The sequence below is a fragment of the Elaeis guineensis genome, chromosome 16, assembly GCF_000442705.2.
Source record: "Elaeis guineensis isolate ETL-2024a chromosome 16, EG11, whole genome shotgun sequence".
Classification (NCBI taxonomy): Eukaryota; Viridiplantae; Streptophyta; class Magnoliopsida; order Arecales; family Arecaceae; genus Elaeis; species Elaeis guineensis.
In genome coordinates, this window is record NC_026008.2 from 37,680,093 (window position 1) to 37,699,326 (window position 19,234).

At 36.6% G+C, this 19,234-nt stretch overlaps 2 protein-coding genes and 1 pseudogene across 4 annotated transcripts; 1 reads left to right on the forward strand and 2 right to left on the reverse strand.

Annotated features, from left to right (window-relative positions):
* The first annotated feature begins 1,502 nt into the window (after positions 1-1,502).
* Positions 1,503-2,757, forward strand: LOC105059572 (transcription factor MAMYB). The gene has a single exon (XM_010942910.3). It carries the CDS (start codon positions 1,554-1,556, stop codon positions 2,538-2,540), a length of 987 nt encoding a protein of 328 aa, XP_010941212.1. The 5' UTR covers positions 1,503-1,553; the 3' UTR covers positions 2,541-2,757.
* Positions 2,758-6,979: 4,222 nt separating this feature from the next.
* On the reverse strand, positions 6,980-7,949 carry LOC109506702 (eukaryotic translation initiation factor 3 subunit B-like; annotated as a pseudogene).
* A 1,733-nt stretch (positions 7,950-9,682) lies between these two features.
* Positions 9,683-13,357, reverse strand: LOC105059571 (vacuolar protein sorting-associated protein 55 homolog). Of its 3 annotated transcripts, none has more exons than XM_073250087.1 (5): positions 13,138-13,357; positions 10,454-10,611; positions 10,304-10,343; positions 10,132-10,216; positions 9,683-10,037 (listed from the first exon to the last, which is right to left on the reverse strand). In XM_073250087.1, the coding sequence occupies exons 2-5, from the start codon at positions 10,550-10,552 to the stop codon at positions 9,845-9,847; spliced, it is 417 nt and encodes a 138-aa protein (XP_073106188.1). In that variant the 5' UTR covers positions 10,553-10,611; positions 13,138-13,357; the 3' UTR covers positions 9,683-9,844. The 3 variants fall into 3 exon arrangements, with proteins under 3 accessions (XP_073106188.1, XP_010941210.1, XP_073106187.1); XM_010942908.4 differs by having other exon boundaries at positions 10,454-10,618; positions 13,138-13,354; XM_073250086.1 differs by lacking the exon at positions 13,138-13,357 and adding an exon at positions 12,059-12,555 and having other exon boundaries at positions 10,454-10,618.
* Between the last annotated feature and the right edge of the window lie 5,877 nt (positions 13,358-19,234).

The window sequence follows — 19,234 nt, forward strand, 5'->3', positions numbered from 1 at the left end:
TCCTTTTTCTTTTCTAGTGTGGCCTGAGGATTGGTTGCCATGCCTTCTTCCATGCCACTGCTCTGCTCCCTCCACTAGACCCCTAATTTCGAGGGGCTGCTACTATTGTTTACAATTTTTTGAACACAATTCAAGCTTAATTTTTTGAACACAATTCAAACTTAATTTCCAACTTGAGTTTTAAGATCAAGCTTTATTTGTTTACAATTTTTTGAAATCAATTCAAGTTATGGACAACACGATAAGACTTGGTCCTCTTCTAAACTCCAATCCATGGTGACGTTGGGATTTGATGCTAGAATACCTTATCAACATGGTAAACTTAGATTTGCAAATGGTTCTTATTGTGGCCAAAATTCAAGCCAGTGAGATCGGACTTTGTCTCTCAGAAAAAAAGATGCAGCAAAAGGATCTTTAACTAAAGATGAGATGGAGGAGTCTTCGACTGGATATAAAGTGGAGTCCTCAGCTAAAGATGAGGTGGAAGGGTCTTTAGTTAGATATGAGATGGAGCCTTTGGCTGGGGATGAGGTGGAGGTATCCTCAGCTAGGGATAAGATGGAGGAGTTCGTGGCTAGAGATGGGGTGGAGGAGTCCTTGGCTGGATATGAGATGAAGGTATCCTTAATTGGAGATGAGATAGAAGTATTTTCGACTGAAAATGAGGTAAAAATATCTTCAACTGGGGATGAGGTGGATGAGTCTTTGGCTAGAGATGAAGTGAAGGGGGTCCTCAGTGAGATATGAGGTGCCAATGAGATACCTCCTGCATGCCATAGCTGAACTTACAAAACAAATCCTTGACCGAAAAGTTTTTCGGTGGAGACCCTCTGATGCTCAAGTTAACTGAAAATTGAAGAATAACGGTAAGAAAAAGCATTTCAAGACCTTTCAAGAGCTTACTTTGGGGGTCTCTGCATCTCTCTATTTATAAAGGAGGAATTAGAGTCGTGCATGCCCTGTAGACTAATCGATTTTCAATTATTATGTATGGATCAAGCTGGCGGCAATTGTTTTTGTTTGGGGCATGATTCGATTTTGACGATCTTCTTTTTTATCTGGACTTTTCACAGTCGTAAAGCTGATGGACTTTCCAAATAGAGATTGCTGCCTTTTATGCATCTTCTTAGGGTCGGTTTTGGTCTACCTTGAGGTTCCTCATCGATGGTCGAGATACGAGCCCAAGCACTTCAGTTAAAGCGCTGAGAACTGAACACCTTGGCCAATGCCGAGGTTCGAGCTGCTGTCTAAAGATAACCTTACAAACATATTGATTCTGATCTCATAACTGATATCTTTGGATAGACTGAACTAGCTTTCTATTTTTATACCCATAGTGACCTCGACTTTTATGGCAGGTTGGCCGGGGCTGTGGTGACCATCCACAAGAGTTCTCTATACTCTCATTGCAAATAATAAAGGTAATAACAATAATATGCTCGTTTGTCAAACCGTCACGGTGTATTTTATAAAATATACCGTGGGTGCGTGCTATAAGACTACCCCTCTTCTCTTACTCCCCTCCACTGCGGGCCGCGGTCTATCGCATCGGAATGGAGTTCGTGGAAGATGAGGCACGGCCGCGTTTCCTCTTCCGAGGTGGCGGCGCGGCCCCCTCTGCCGCCGGTGACCCGGACGCCGGAACTCTAAAGGTCCACAAGCTGCACGCGGCCGCCTGCCTCTCCGCCGCCTCCCTCCTCGTCTTCGCCGCCGTCTCCCTCTCGCACTGGCAAACCCTCTCCTCCTTCCTCGCCTGGGCCTCTCTCTCCCTCCTCCTCGCCCCCTTTGCTCCGCCCTCCGCCACCGGTGGCGACCCTCGCGTCGGCCGCGGCCCCGTCCTCCCCGACCCCCCCGCCACCCCCATCGCCCCTTCTGAACCCGACGAGCCTCGGAAGCGGAACCTCGGCCGCCGCCCCAGATCTCAGCCTCTACCGTCGCCGTCCGGTCCTCCTTCGTCTTCGGTCGTTTCCAGTCCTCCAATCTCCCAGAAGCCAGAGGAGAGAAGTGGCGATACGAACTCTAATGGCAGCGGATCGGCCAAGGAAGTGGAGGCAGAAAAGGAGTGGACTGATGAGGATTTCGAGCTTCTAAAGAGGCAGATCTCAAAGCATCCGGTCGGCGAGCCAAGGCGGTGGGAGAGGATCGCTGAAGCCTTCCGAGGGCGGCATGGATTGGATAGTATCATCAAGACTGCCAAATCCCTGTCGGAGAGGAAGCCTGCAGCTGGGGATTCTTTCCAGCAATTTTTGAAGCAGAGGAAGCCATTGGACAAGCGAGTGGACGCCAATGTTGGGGACTCAAAAGATGAAATTTTGGCAGAGAATGGTGAATTAGGGAAGGAGGGTGGGGGAGGGAGTGGGAGCTGGAGTGCTGGAGAGGATCTTGCACTGCTTAATGCACTCAAGGCATTCCCCAAGGATGTGTCAATGAGGTGGGAGAAGATAGCAGCGGCGGTGCCAGGGAAGTCGAAGGCTTGCTGTATGAAGAGAGTTGCAGAGTTGAAGAGGGACTTTCGGAGCTCGAAAGCTTCTGAAACATAGAGAATTGCTTTGATTTGGTCTGGTATGGAGGCGTCAATGAGGTGAGCCCTGTATCTGGTGGCTGCTGTAGCTCTACTTGGATTAGACACAACTATTATTATGGAGTTTTGTTCATCCAGATTCTTACAAGTATAACATTGTTTAAGTTCCCATTCTTGCAAAATTAATGGTTTTCTTCTATATTTTATTCTTTAATGTTTTAATGGTAGAAATTGAACTGTTATGCTTAGCCATTTGAATCAGACAGTCTTGTTATAATCATCTACAAGTCTCGTAGTCTTAGTCTGATAAACTTATGATTATTGTGTGGGTACCCAAATTTAGATCTTCTCATTGGTATGTTGATTCTCAGACTGTTGAAGTTGTCTGGGGTTGTGAATTTACAATGTTTAAGAAAAAAAGTAGAACTTTGAACAGAAAATTAGATCTTTAAGTTCATATGCATTTCTGTTGAATGTCGTTAGAAGTATAACAGCAAGGAGTTTAGTTGAAACTATAACAGCTAGGAGTTTAGATTGTAGAGTTTCATGATCACAGATTTTTGTTATCAAAAATTCTTCTGGAATATGGATTGTACATATTTTTTTACTACCAAATCTTTCTTAACCCAAAAAGTCCATAATGTTGGTGTAGAACAAATAACCAAACCAAGCAACGGAGCAAATAGTTTAAGAGGTCCAGATTCTATCCCTTTATTGATGAAATAAGAAAAACATAATAGGGAGGGATTCAAAAAAACACCATTTTTTGGGGGAATAATGTAAATTTTTGACTACACATTTCTATTGGATATTAATAGAATTACAGTAAACAGAAATTGAGGGTTTTGACAAGAGTTGAATGAAGGATTATTAAATATCAAACATTCTATTATAAGTGAAAAGGGTCATGAATTAAGTGCAAATGCTGCTCATGAAGAAATTAGGCATTGTTTATATGTTGAATAAACCAACTTGTGAACTGAATTCGCTTTGTTCGAATAGGGTTCGGTTGGTAGGTTCTCTCTAAGTAATGTTATGGAAACACAGTATAATGAAAAGATGCTGCTGAATGAATTTGGTTCCGATGCATCGGCTCCTTCAGCAATCTGGTGAAGAAGTGTGTAAATAACCCTTTCTATACTTTCACCTACCTGATATTTTTCAAATCCTAGAACACATTGACATTCTGAAGTCACATCGAAACTTTCTTGGCAAAAAGATACGAAACACTTCAGTCACCTGCAAGCATTGGATTGCTGGTTTTGTTTTTAATCTGGCTAATAATTTAAGGTATTAATACAAGGAGGTGATACCAACTACTGTGCGCAATATAATCATTTTCATTGGATTCATGAATGGTCTGTTTTCTTTTATGATAAAATTTTAGAGAGAAAAACCTAGAACAAACTTAAATCTGAAGAATTTTCTTGTTGGTTCTTGTTGGTTCACATCAATGACCATCTAGGTGTCTCATGGCTCAATGTTGATAAGAAAAGAACAAAGAAACTATTTTTGAGCTTTGGTCAACAATAACTTATGGATCAAATTAACTTCCAGAAGTTCGTAAGATGTCCAAATCTCTTTTATCATTAAAACAAAACCTAACTTATCACTGAAATATGAGAAAATTTTCAGCCCTTCAAAGGAAAATACAACAGAAAATTTAACTATCTTATGATGCCCAATTTTTTCATTTAGTTAATTTAATGTAATTTTCTAACTAAATTATGTCATTGACTTAATCTAATGCTATAGACATGCAATTGATCAGTAGATCCTGCACGATCTGCCAAATTAGTTTGGTCCTCCAGGTCCAAAATGATGGTCTTTGATTTGATCACTAAACTTTAAGAAATGAAATGTTGGAGTTTTCTCTTCAAAAATAATGTTTGAGGAATTTAGTCCTTATAGTATATAAGTTAGGTATCAAGAGTTATGCTTAATCAAAGCTTTACAATTGTTTGAATTTGCACATACACCATGCTCCACTAATTGCACTATAAATGGATGCTCAGTCATTAACATCTCTACAATCACTTAGGCCTCTGACATAGAATTAAGAATTAGTATTCTAGTAAACTCTTCATATCCCATGCAATTTGACTTAATCAGGGACCTTGTATATATTTCTTCTGTTAATTCTATTAGTTGTTGGAGTTCTGATTCGTTTATGTAAATTCGATGTCATGAATTTCAAAAGAAGAAAGCAAAAGTAAGAAGAAGACAGTGTTGCCTCCACATTTTGGGCTTCCTTCACTGTCCCAGTCACAAGAGTTGAATAGGAAAAATCCTTAAAGGGAAACAACAATTCATGCTCTTCACCTTCAGGCTTTCTATTCAATTTATGTACAAGGTATAATACTCTAACCTATGCCCCTCTTTTTATATAAACAAAATATGAAAGGAAACATACAAAATACCTCTAAATTCATGCTTCTCTTTTGAACATTTACACAATTATTTGATGCAGAAATTCAAACCATATCATTAGCAGTATGTTGTTTCCATATTGCATCAGTTGATCCTGTGGGTTAATAATCTGTGACAGAGGGACAACTCTCAGGTCGAATTGAAATTAAGCCCCTCATATTTGCCCTCCACGACTCAAGGATAAGGTGGTCTAATCTACTTCTGGTATATGGTATTTCATGGCAACAGATTAAAAGTTCATGACACATCCTAAAGCACCTTCAATTGACTTAGTTTGGCATCCTATCGGCCACACTATACATGCTACAGCTTGTACATGAAACTCTGATTCAGGGTACAAATTATAGGCTATAGAGTAGACCACAAGGGTTTTGTTTCTTCCTGTGCAAGCAATCTAGTTGGCATGGAAGGAAGAAGAGGATATTTTCAGTTAGTCCATGGTTTACTTGCAAGAATATGGTTGAAACTTGGGCTACGGAGTTTAGTCTTAGGTTAGGCATAAAATTTGATCAGTGTGTTTTGCAAATTTATTCATGTTATTAATAATAAAATGGTAAAGTGTATTTTTTTTTCTTGAAAACTTCCTACCGGTAGTTAAAATCCTCTCTGAATGAGTATAAATTAAATTATTTTTTGGAAAATGTTTAAAACTGATGATTATGACCCAAGCTCAAAAAGATCTGAACCCAGTGCAAACACAATGCATACAAGACTTAGAGAGGTGCGGGATCTTTTTCTTTTAACGAATCACCCTCAGTCATGGCTGGGGGTTTTACAGAATGAATTTGGGCTCTATCTAAAAAATTTAACAAAGCCACAATGTTTATAAATTTGGGTAGAGGTCAAGCCTGACCAGATCTGAGCCCAAATTCTAGGCTAATGTTAATAACTTCAACCTAAAAGCACAAAGTTGGACCATCAGCTATTTTTGTCAGTTTATGTAAATGATTGCAAGAAATGATATATAAATTCTACAAGGAATTAATAGGAAAATAAAGAGAAGAATATTATAATGCAGAAATAGTGCTATTTCAAACAAGTTCCCTTATTGTTTCCCCCGTTTTAATCATGTTTCCTGGGTGTTATGTATCCTGACATGAAACTATTCAAATCCTAGTGCAAGATCTCCAAAAACAAATTTTATGGTAACACACGGTTGGCTCTGGGTCCAAATCCTCAACTTAATCCAGTCCAACCATCTGAGGTACAAAAGAGTCATTGAAACTACAAGTCATTAAACAGATAATTGCTTGCATCCCTCAGCTTTGTTCGCGAATGTTGGCCACATTACAACCTTGATGAAAGCTCAACAAAGGAGACCTTATAATTAATATCAAATTGTACAGACCAGCGAGCCTTATGGAAGGAGTAATGCAGTCCACCTAACAGTGGCTCAATCTTAACTAGGACTAATAAAAGCTGAAAAAGAAATGATAAAATAGATATAAGGCTCTTGCCATTTCTTGGTGGCCATAATATTAGAACCTTTGGAAAGATGATGGTAATCAACTCAAGCTCAGACACCACGATCTCTTCCTCCATGTAATGGGCTTTTCCATCTCTCAATGTTTGCCTCATCTCCTCTTCCTCATTCAACCTCTTCAACTCACTCACCAACTGATCCCAGTCCTCCAGCAATACCTTCCTCTTCTTCCTATCCTGCTTACCAAACTGCAATGGTACATCCTATTCATCTGCTTCATACTTCTTGCAGTACTTCTTCAGGTTCTTGGCAATATCTTCATCTTTCTTAGCTGTCAATAGGGAAGGCTGCTTTGGTCGCCAAAGGAACTGTTTGATTATGGAAAATACAATGAGACCAAACGTTGTAGAAGGTCTAACGGAAACTAATCTTATCACAGGTTTGGACTAGCTGATAGAAGTGATCTTTAGGCATCCTGTGTATTATCATCCCATTGACTGACCAGATGTGGAATCAATTTTCGATGTCATTGTCTGAACAGAGGTTTCTTTATATCTGTGAAAGAAAAACATGTTCATCATGTACAATTAGCATGCATTCTAGAGCTAGAGATTATCCATCTGAAAGGTATATGGAAGTATGAATGAACCTATGGCAATTAAAGCAGTAAGAAATGACTTTCCAGTGAATCCGATTCATTGCAAGTGGCCGTGAAATGCTCCCCAGTTCCCATGGTCTCAAGTGCATCAACATTATAAAGCTCTTAACTCTTGAGGCAATCAAGGACCATACATCAGCCAGGAGGGGACCTTAGGGTGCATTAGCCTGCTTGGACTTGAGTCACAAGCTTAGATACATGGTCTGTGTTATGAGCAATTACATCAAGTAAAAGCTTATGTTAGGCTGTGTCTGATCTCCATGTATCACTGCAAATCTATGACCTTTGGGTTCCCATGCAAAATCTAATATTTTGTGGTTCCTGTTGTCAAGCTTTATGTCCTCGATTGTGATGTCTCTTTCCTTTATCCAGAATAGCTCCAAGCCAGGGTTGGTGCTTCTCTTTTTCTTAATCTATCCGTCGACCTTAACAACAAGGTGCTTTCCATTACTCTGCCGGTCCATTTTGCAACACTGATACTGTAGATGTTCTTCTTCCTGAGTTCCTGATTGCCATGAATTTGAACAAGGCTCACCTGTCAAAAGAATTCTCATCAAAAATTAGTAAAACATTCAAATGCTTAACCTGAAGAGAAAGTTTTAATCAGCTTGGCAGTCTGATTTCCACCATCTAGCTCCAGAACAAGAATCCCAAGGATTGGGTCAGTTGGGGACCAATTGAAGTCCATCACATTCTCAACCTTCATAGATTTCTTATCAATAAGAGTGAAAGTGAGTGTTTGATAAGCTGATATTACATTGTTCCCAATTCCAGAGAAGTATTTGTCATCTCTCCCTCCAGCCCACCTGACATACAGAGCATGTGCAGCATCCATGAGACCAGCACTCAAGAAGCTGTAGCTATAGCTGTTAATGCGTGCAGAATCATATATGATAGTGACCATCACTCAATATTGGCCAGGGTACTCCAGAAAAACTACCACTTCCACCTGTTCAAATTTATGAGCATTTCCTTTGAAGTCTTGTATCACTTTTGCAGTTCTTACATCAACAATATTTAGCATGACCCTCTAATTAAAAGCTAATCACTTATAGCTAGTGAGACACCACCACTACACAGAATGGTCCCAAATACAGGATGTAATGAACCTGTAATTTCTTGCAAACACATGAATCTCTTTGATGAAAAAAGATGTTTAAGCTCCTTGCATCAAGATAGATGTACATTTGTTTTAGCACCCATGACTGTATACAAAGAACTCCAGCCTTTATCTTTTCAAATGATCTATTTAAATTAAAATGAATAGAACAATTATAAAGAAATCAACTCTAATCTAACTTCATTTTATCAATGAGTACAAAATTATCATTAATGGAATGAACTTTGTTATTTTGTTTCTCATCATGAATAGAATAAACTTGGTAATTTTATGTCTCAGCCTAAATCAATTGAGCATGCAACGTTCCCACATGACTAGGATTTTTATAGCAAGATTGAACAAAATCAAAAGGTTGAAGAGGGATAAGGAGAAGAGGGGCTTGAATAATGGGTCTTTTCGACGGTCTCCTAGATATAATTTTTGGTAAAGCATCTTTAAAGAGCGCTCTAAGATTTTTATTCTTGAAAGGATGCATCACTGAAGTTGTTGCAGCTCGAATCTGAGCTACATGCGATCTGCAGATAGAGTTGCTACTAGTGCTGGGCCTCTGATTGCAACTGTAGTTGCAACTAAATTTGCAGGGATCCAATCATACACTTCCAAATAGATTCTTCTCTTGACCTTTTTCGATTATTTTTGTGTCCAGTAACCTATCAAACTCAACCTGAAAATTATAGCATCTTTAAATTTGGAGAATTTTACAGAAAACAGTTGTTTTATATCTTTTTGAAAGAGGAACGTTCTCTTTAAAATGTAATAGGATGACTAGCATTGTAGAAAGTTGTGTTTATTAAATATGAATTATTTATAAATGTATGGGAAGTTGATAAATTTCGAGCCAGAGGAGACTGTTTTACTTTTTACTAAATTTTGGCATGCATGACATAATTATTCAGCAAATAGTGTAGCTATGCAACATGTGAATGTTTCCAGGTTACAATGTTACAGCTAGCTTGATTCGTTAACGTGGGTGAGCTACGGTAAAAAATGGGCAGGATCATTGGCTCAATTTATCTTAGCATTGTACCTCGCCAGCTCATTTGAAAATTTAATCCCATATACTTTGCACTCGGAAGTCTTCAAACTTGAACGTTCTAGCTAAACCACCACAAATATTTGTGCTTGATCATTTAAATTTTACACTTTTTAGAGTTTAGTTTTCTTTAAAAAAAAAAAAAAATGACATCTCTACAATTGGAATATGAAGAAATTTCCAGGTTGAAACTTTTGAAAAGGTATGTCTGGAAAACAAAAGAAAAAAGAGAAGAAAATTAAAACGTTAAACCAACATGGAAAGAAGAAAGCTAATAAAATCTGAAATTTAGACTCTGAAATTTGTGCCTTGCATTTTGAAAACTGACATCATTGAAGATGCCAGTTTTCCAAACTGGTGAAGTCTTGATAGTTGTACCAAATGATCTGGATAAAGTCAATTGAGAGAAAAGAGACCCAAAACCATAAATATAATGAAACCTGAAATTCATGCCTAGCATTCAACTTTATAGGTATACACAAGAATAAGAAGTCTGGTGCCACAAACATCAAGAATTAACAAATATAAACTTCCAACATCAATAGGTTGTATCTGAGCTGAAAACGAGATAATTTTAATACAATTAACAACATGCTCTTGTACATGTCAAAGAATGCAATAGTATTTTCTTTCACACTGACGCATTTACAACCGAAATCTCAAAACATAGCATATCCATCTTCATTGCTCATCTGGAGCAACCATACAATAGCCACAGCAAAAATAAGAAAAGAAGAGAGCTCCATTGCAAGAGCTCCCCAACCAATTAAACCAGCATGCTTTAAGATGGAGGGTACCGCAATGCTTCCTACCACCGAAGCCCCTGTTAAGAACTTTGTGAAGTTCACCCAGCTGTGATCAGGACATGGAGTGCAAAACAATGATCAAAATAAAAGTTGACACTTAGAATACTGAGGTTGGTGTAGTTGATTCAAGAGTTACTAACCCATCTCCATCACTCGACATAAGTGAGGTGGTTTTGGATCCCATAAAAAACATCAAGGGCATAGGAAGAATCACATACATTATTACTGCACAAGACCAGTTGCATTGTTACCAAACAGTTATGTTCATTTAACAGAGATAAATTATATTGCTATAGAGAATAAGCCTGTTACCTGTTATCATAGGCCACCAGTTATTATATAAAGCACATGCCTAACACATCATAAACAAAAAAACTGATGAAATAAGAGCCTGTGGAAAGCTGATTTTAAAGCATATTGCAGCAAGACCAAACCAATGGTGAAAAATTAGAATATACTGACCAAGATTTGTAGTGCAATTCCACCAGATACCAAAATTGCCAAAAGAGCAAGCTGTCCAGTGTGAAGGCATGCAAGCATGCTGCGTGATAAACCTGCCATTGTTCGTTTAAAACAGCTCCAACTGAATGGCAAATTTGAGCATTAAATGGATTGGTGTGCTGCAGCCTACAAATATAGATAGAAAACATTATTCTCCATAAGAATCAAAATGCAAGGTAAAGGAAGGTACCCAACATCAGCTCTAAGCTACACAGATTCAGGCAGGGCAGACTTGTGGCTGAATGCCAGGAAAAAATGAATTACATAGTAACATGCTTGATAACTCACAAAAGGATTGAATATTTAATTTGGTAGGTTTGCAATAGCCAAAACATTACTGGGGAAAAAAGCAACAAGGGAAGTAAACATGACCCGGTTAGGATAAAACAAGGAGATAGAAAACCCAAACATCCAAAATATCAGCCTCGCTTATATGCCCCACTTATGGAGCTGACTGAAATTACTAGATCTTGTTAAAGTAAGATGACACATATTTAGCATCTAAAATCCACATAGAATGTGAATCCATAAGATAACCAAAAAAGATTATCAAATCTACTTTTACCCAGCTATGCAAACCTTCTTTGCCAAGCTTTCTCTCAAGAGGAAATCCTCTTTCAATTGCAGTTTTGGCAAATTTAAGTTCCAAGAATGAGGACAAAAATAAATAAAGAGGCCAACCATGAAATCACATCTGATTCAAGCATTGGATGTATATGATAATCAAAAGAATGCTGTGAAATTTAGGAGGAGCCCTTTTCCAGCTGCTGTGGCATCAAGATGACCTTTTTTACATAAAAACTTCTTAACCACATGCTAGACTGGATAGCATCATTTTCTTGACCAGCCAAAGAAAATCATAATTCCTCAAGAGACAAAAACAATTAAACATAGGGGTGAAAATGGTAATCTAAAATATGACTAAATTGATCAAGATTGTGACTACAGGGTCTCCTAGATGATGCATATTTAATGCAATTAGTAATAGTAAAAACTTAGTAGATCTTATGAAACAGGTTATTGTTATATTGTTTATACAACAATTGCTCCTAACTGCTAGTGTAATTTTCACTAGAAGACATGGACAACCATCATCAAGTACTTTCTGTAAAATCTTTGATGGTAGCTCTTGTAAGAAAATATTAGTTTAGTGGCTTGTTACTTTAGTGTTCATGTTCTTTTGTTACAATATTGCAGCCAAAAAAGGAAAAGGGAAAAAACAAAAATGAAAAACAAATATATGAAGAAAAGAATTGGAACCCATTCTTCAATCTGTATGACCTAGCAATGAATGGTTGTTGTGCCTATGACTACTTCCTGAACAAGTTGCAATTTAGCAAGTTTTGAAGTTGGAAGGTCTGACAACACAAACAATGATCTTGAAATTCGTTTTTTTTTTTCAATGATAGTGTTTGACATCATTCAGATTCTCCAACTTACTATTGTCAACCACTTCTAAACTCTATTCAAGATAGAGAACAATTTATTACTCTTTTTCTGTTTTAATGAAAGGCCTACATAACCAGCTTATATAATAAAGTGAAGGTTATGAATTTTGCATCTTACCAATTCACAGAAGTTGGTTTTCGACAAGTTTCTTGATGCTAGTTCTGACCCCATGATAAATCAAGATTCAATTCTCAAGGAAGTAGAGGTTCCATAACAATTAATTGCAGGCAGCTTGGTTATTAGTTGCTAAAAGAAGGTTATGGCACATGGACCACTCTCCCTCAGTTTGTTCATCTTCATAGGTAATCTTAAGTGCATTGATCAGGGGTTCAGAAGATGCAATCGTTCACCTAAAGAAGTTACAGAAATGATCCCCCTCGCTAGTTCTTACGTTACTTTCAGTGTTCAGTCTAAATGAAAGACCAACTACTCCACATGTTTGGTAGCTGGGGTAAGGTAGTGTTGATGCAGAGTTGACCAAGTGGGTCATAGAAATTTAGGTGCAGTGTAAATGCTCCACCTGACTTGCTCAATAATATTTTCTTTTTCCCATTATTTTCTTTTTCTCCTTGCAAAGCCATAAATATGTGATTAAATTGATGAGCTGCTCAAAGAATTAGCTACTTTTAATTATGATTAACATTTTAAGAATCTCCATTAACATTAAAGAAATTTAAAGCCACAGATCATAATACATGCAATTAAGTAGAATTTGATATATAGATTGTACATCTCCAGGTGTGATCAGATTCCAATAACAAAACCAAAAGCAGGAAGAAGAACAAGAGTGGCATTCATCTATATGTGAAGGTGATCTCTTCTTACTAATTAAAGACAAAATTTTAGGGAAAAAAAATACAAACAATCAAAATGGCAACGGAAACAGCACATGGATAAACCTTATGCAACAATATTTTTCTTGTGGATTATAGAAAATTGTAATAAAATGCAATATATTAAAGAAAAACTACATGAGACACGGTACCCAGTTCTCTACGGATCAAGCAGCTTACTTATCAAATGCAAAGATCGTAACTTTTTTGTTGCCATAAACTCTACATCCAAAATCCAGATCATTCTAAAATATTTGCGCAAATCTAATCAGAAAAAGGAAGAATATGAAAGCAGAGAAAACTCTAGATGATCTCAATGATCAATATATAAAACTACATGGTAAAAGGCACAGATTCACGTACTATAGCGGCAGAAGGCTAGGATTCTGGCGGAGGGATTTGGGAATTAGGAATTGGCTTAGTCTTTGAGATCTGTCTTTCAAGAATCTAGGGTTTAGTTGGTAGATTCCTGATTCCAAAGCATAGTGGCCACAGGCATCGAAGCTTTGCAATGGCTTCGTTCTTTCTGGCTTCTTGCTCTCACCCGTGAAGGAACCGAAACAAAGGCGACAAAATAAGAAACCGAAGCGCTAAATGGCCTAGGGCTATAAACGGATAGGAAATGGATCGGATACGAATACATCCGTATCTGTGTTGACATGGATACATGCACATCCATATTTATTTTATATAGATATAAATTTGATATATATATATATATATATATATATATATATATATATATATATATATATATATATAGATGATTAAATTTTATAACTATAGATTTCAAGATATTATTAGATAGATGATAAATCAAGCTAATAATATGCAGACGTGGTTATTTATTTCTCTTAAAAAATTATAAGTATTATATAAAATTAAATAAGATTATAAATGCAATCTGATGTTTGCAGATAGTTGTAGGGATGGTAAAATCGATTCAACCTGATGGGTATGCACCCTATTCAAAATCGATCAAATCTGAAAAATAAAATTTGATCGAGTTTAGATTCGGATTTGGATAAAATCCGAAAACTGTACCATGAGTAAGAGTAAGATATGGGTAGTGCTGTTTTCTACCCAAATCCGAATCCGAATCCGATCCAAACCTACGGATATGGATAATATCTGAACCCATATCCGAATATATATATGTTTATAATTCTGTTTTGGTTGATAATATGCTATGTTGTATTATAATTCTATTGCTATGTTTGATTTTTATAAAACTGGACTCATAAATTATGTTTTATGTTGAATTGGTAATTTTATTTTGATTGATAATATGCATAAAATTATTTTAATTATTTATTTTTTTGAGTATTGGATAGGCATGAGATGGGTATGGATTGGATATGGAGAAATGGGTTACCCATGAATATCTCCGAACCCATTGGATATGGAGATGGATATCTCTTTTCTTACTCGATCAGGTATCAAATAGGATTTGGGTATAGGATATTAAGTCCGAATTTAGAGATGGATAGTACAATATCCGACCCAAACCCTATCCATTGCCATCTCTAGATAGTTGTCTATCCATATTCGTTAAAAAAAATAGTATAGATATGGACACGAATATTAGTTGAATGCTCAAATTTTTATCTATATCTAGATAGATATAGGTATAAAAATGGATATGGATAAAAATCCAAAAGTATTTAGCCTTGCAAAATGGTCTTTGCTGATTCACGTGGGATTCCACGTGCCCCATGCTATCAGATCAGAGCGTAAACTAGGGATGCTTTTGGCTATTGGACTTTCGCCATCAAGGGTGCAATATTCTACGACTTTATCTAACAGTACGATGCTTGTATTGTTCTTCTACAACCTCATTTTTACGGTTTAGACTGCTCCCATTTCACTCACTACTACCATGAGAATCATTTTTGCTTTCTTTTTCTCTGACTATTAAAATATTTTAATTTACTAGATTATCTCGTCTGTCCATGGATTTGATAGCAGTTTGAAAGGTTGATCTATTCAAAAATCTCTGGATCTATACTTATTTTTAATTTTTCGAAGCATTTCGTCACTTGCTACGTCCTTCTTCATCTCTGGATGTCTAGATATCCACCGTAAGCCTTTCCTTGTTTGAACCATACAACAATTCTCCAATTCAAACAAAGTCGTTCCTCCAAAATCCAATGAACAATAATGATTACTTGGGAATTTGTCGTATCGTAGTAGAATCATTGCCAATAGTATGCTGTGCAAAAGAAGGATTCACCTTCCTTTACGCAAATCCACCATTGGATCATGCAATAACCACATTGAGATCTATATTGGTGGATAAATGAAAAAGTTTGAAATATTTTAATATTTGTGTAGAATATGATCTAGTTTATTTATATCATGAAAGGATATTGGTCATTTTTTGATGTGAAAGATACAATCCGAACCCGATGCCTTGGTAATATATAAGCATTTTCTTTCACTATCGAAAAAATTAGCATATTTTGTTTATGTGGAAGATTTAGGGACCACTCTCTATGATAGATGACGACCCTTGAATTGCAACACAATAAGAGCCACTAAGGTTATCAGCTAGGAGGGAGGAACTAAAGCAATTGAGGGAGTGGATGAGGTTGGGTTGTTACCTGTTACTTGCACCTCAACTGAATTTGGTCAAAATGGCTGTTTAATTGGTTTGAAGTGGAGCCAAAATGTGAAAAAATTCTTTGTGCACCGCAGACGGCCTAGAAAATTTGATGTAGAGTGCACTACCTTATCCGATTGGTATATATGGTCATCACTTTCTAATACATATTTAATATTTATAGATTATTTTTTTCATTTAAAAATTTTATATAACGAAAATATCTCTGCTTTTTGGTTATAACATCCTTTCAAAAAAATTATGGCACCCTTTCAAAAAAAATTATGACACTCCTGTCCTTTGAAAAAAATTATGACATCTTTTTTTAAAAATTATGACACTCCTTAACAATTGTGACATGCCTTCACAAAAATTATGACATCCCGATATTAAATAAAAAACTAAAAGCAGGTGCCATAAATATTTTGAAGTAATGTCATAATTTTTGTGAAGGAGTGTCATAACCAAAGGACAGGGATATTTTCATCATACAAAATTTTTAAACGAAAAAGACAATCTGCATACATTAAATACATGTTAAAAAATAATGACTATGTGGATCAATCGAACAAGATGGTGCGTTCTATATTGAATTTTCTACACCATGGTGCACAAAAAATTTTCCCAAAATGAGTTATGCGTAGCCAAATGCAGTAAGCTCCCACTCAGCCCACTCACACAAACCAAATGGGTCTTTCACAATTGAGCATTTGCTAATGAATTGATTGAGTAGCATTAGTTGCACCATCTTCCACATTTTTGTGGAAGTAATGTTCCAGCTGCAAGAGATCCTATAAAAGCAAGCGTTGTAAGTAGTGCCATTAACTTATTTTCTCTGACTAGAAAAATTTGTCAATACATCTTGTTTACAGGTAGCGGCATGTAGGTATGCAATGCGTATCTAGTAAAATAGGGAAAAAAAGCAAATAATATTATAAAAATAAAAATTAAATATTCAAATGGGAGATAGAAGATGGAGATGGACAAAGCTGGCAATGAGAGAAATACAAGCGAAATAAGTCTGTTAAGAGTATAGCTGGTTAGAATAGAGTCTAGAGAGAGAAATTTAGGGCATTAGAAAGATGAAATTGAATGCGAGATTTCAACATGGGACAGTGGATTGAGATTAATTATGAGTATATTTTTGATTCCAAAATACTCATATTGATGATCATTATGTAGTAAACTTTTGTTTGTGAGTCGAATTATATTTCATGCATGGACAAATGACAAGCAAGATTTTTATACTTGCCAAGGTAAAATTTCTCTATTTTTGTTGCTTCAAATAAACGGCTTATGACAAAAGAATAAAAGGAATAACATCAATGGTTTTCACCCATCTCCAGAACATGAACGAAGAACTCTTCATTGCTTACCTTCATTCGTTCTTTCCTTTTTTTTTACATTTCTCGTAAAATAAATATATTAAAAAAAAAAAAAACAGAGGAACTAGAAGCTGGAATCGAGTTCATTTGTTATATTTCTTTTACAAAAATGGGAACATTTTTCATTATACAATGGTTTGTAATTATGTGTAAAGAGAAAAAGAAAGGAGCGGAGATGGGAGGCATTTAATTAACTTAATTACTCCAACATGAGCCATCCAATGGGCTAATACAATATTCAGTTTGGATAGTACCAATCCTCTGACTTCACAAATTATGCTTTTGACACCCTAATTCACTATGAAATTATTGCCTTGACATTTTTCCTTTTATTTCAATGTCTTTCTAAAATAATTAAGTTTTACTAAGAGATATTTATGAAGTCACTCCACAAGTACCCATTTTTAAAGGTGCGAAGGAATTACCACTAAACTTTATTTCAAATGTTACCATCCCGTATCACTTTGCAAGATAACCGGAATTCGTCTTCAATAGCATCACCTTATTTAAAATGGTACCATCTCTTGTCACTTGGCAAGAGAACTGGAATTGGATTCGCAATAGCGTCACCTTATTTCAAATGGTACCATCTCTTGTCACTTGGCTAGAGAACTGGAATTGGATTCTCAATAGCATCCCCCATCATGCAGGATTGATAGAGAGCAGCAACATGTCAGGATTAGCCCCTCACGATCAATTTAGAAATTGCACCCTCAAAACTATTCAAACTCATCTTCTAATTGGTCCACGTTTGTTTCTGAGTTGAGCTCCTCGAACTGAGCTCATTTTCTAATTGGACCAGAACTTGAATGACATTTTGTCGATTTCTTCTCACGACCACCTCATAGTTTGCCACACCATTTGACCCTCTCTTACACACATCTTTTAATCCTTTTACCATTTGGTTCTCTTGCTAATTTTCTTGTTACCCCACGAGCATGTCCAGCCTCTCAAAATTCTAGCCACTCCTTTGTGAAGCATGACAAAGATGCTCCTACCCAGGTTCTAATCCTAATGATGGGAAACAAAACCAGCTCAGCCAACGCTGATGGACTTAGCATGTCTACCCACTCTAAAAAGTTTTTGCACTCATGAGATGCAAATAATGCTAATATGATCCATAAACTGATCCATTTTCCCCTCCACTGCATCATCTTAACAATAATTTTACAATACTGGGGGAAAATGCCGACCACGTATAAGATTATTAACTTTCTTCCTCTAATGTACACACTTGGAGTACAATATAATTTTGGTACAAGTGCTTTTGAATTCAACATTGATACATTGCAATAAAATAAACCACAGTTCAAGGAAAACCCCGCGAACAAACAATGAGATTTAACATTACACACAGATGAATCATTTGTACAAGGATGAAGAAAATGCCTCCTGTTGCTCCTCACAAAGCCATTTTCATTGTCCAATGATGCAGCGACAAACTTTTATAAGAACGCGGGAGATGAAATTAAGCTGATGTGATGACACCTGATGCTCCTAGACAAGAAGTAAATCCCAACCCTAACCGGCAAATTTATATCTCGTACGAAGAGGAAGTGAAGGTGATTCATATATGAAACAACATAAATTCATTACTGTGAAGAGTAGAAGCACGCTAGATGGAAACTTCCACAGCATGAACAATGAATCGTTAGGCATGACTGCAATCCATTGGAACCCCTTTCTCAAGAATTTACAACTAATAATCCCTAAGCAGCATTAGGAATTATTTTCTAAAGACCAGTATCAGAGAACGTTGGTTATTCCAGCAGAGGAAAAAAAGAGAACCATCTCATGACACGACGAAGAAAATGCAAGGACAAATAGCATTATACATGCAATGTTATTTATTTGAGTAATCGCACTCCGATTGTCCTATATCACAGCCATAAGAACACGGAAATAGAGGAATCATTAACAGAATTAAGTCCAGCTAATATGAGCCACATGCATTTCACCTCATGAGCTAGCCCACAAACCAAAGGATTGAAGCTAACCAGATGCATGTTGCTGAAAAAAAAAATCTATAATATTGATTTTAGCATCCAGAGACTGCAGATGTACTATCTCCAAAAGATCTAATCTCCAAAATTTGCACTGGTTAAGAAAAAAAACTGACTTTTCCATGATTATTGCAATCAATAAGATTAGACGACAGGATTTGTGTATCCAAGTTACTACTGAGATTGATATATCATAGCATGTGTTACCCATAGATTAGATAATCCAGTAAAATGGTGAATAACAAGCCCTTTATCTAAATTTTTGTATCATAGCCGAAAGATGCCATCAAAGTCAGCTTCCTCATCACTCAAATGCCTATAACAAAAAGAACAACAGGATATAACCTTTATTCATCATTTCATTCTCTATGCGAAACCATGGAGATTTCTCGATAGAGATTTTAGTATAAAGCCACTACACTGGAATCCTCACAAAACATTACAATATAATATAGGCTTACCTTTATTCA

Coding starts and splice junctions, on each gene's coding strand:
- LOC105059572 (XM_010942910.3), top strand. CDS start 1,554: ATGGAGTTCGTGGAAGATGAGGCACGGCCGCGTTTCCTCTTCCGAGGT.
- LOC105059571 (XM_073250087.1), bottom strand. CDS start 10,552: ATGGCAGGTTTATCACGCAGCATGCTTGCATGCCTTCACACTGGACAG. Junction 10,344..10,453: donor GAATTGCACTACAAATCTTG/GTCAGTATATTC, acceptor ATGATGTGTTAG/GCATGTGCTTTATATAATAA. Junction 10,038..10,131: donor ATGTCGAGTGATGGAGATGG/GTTAGTAACTCT, acceptor TCCTGATCACAG/CTGGGTGAACTTCACAAAGT.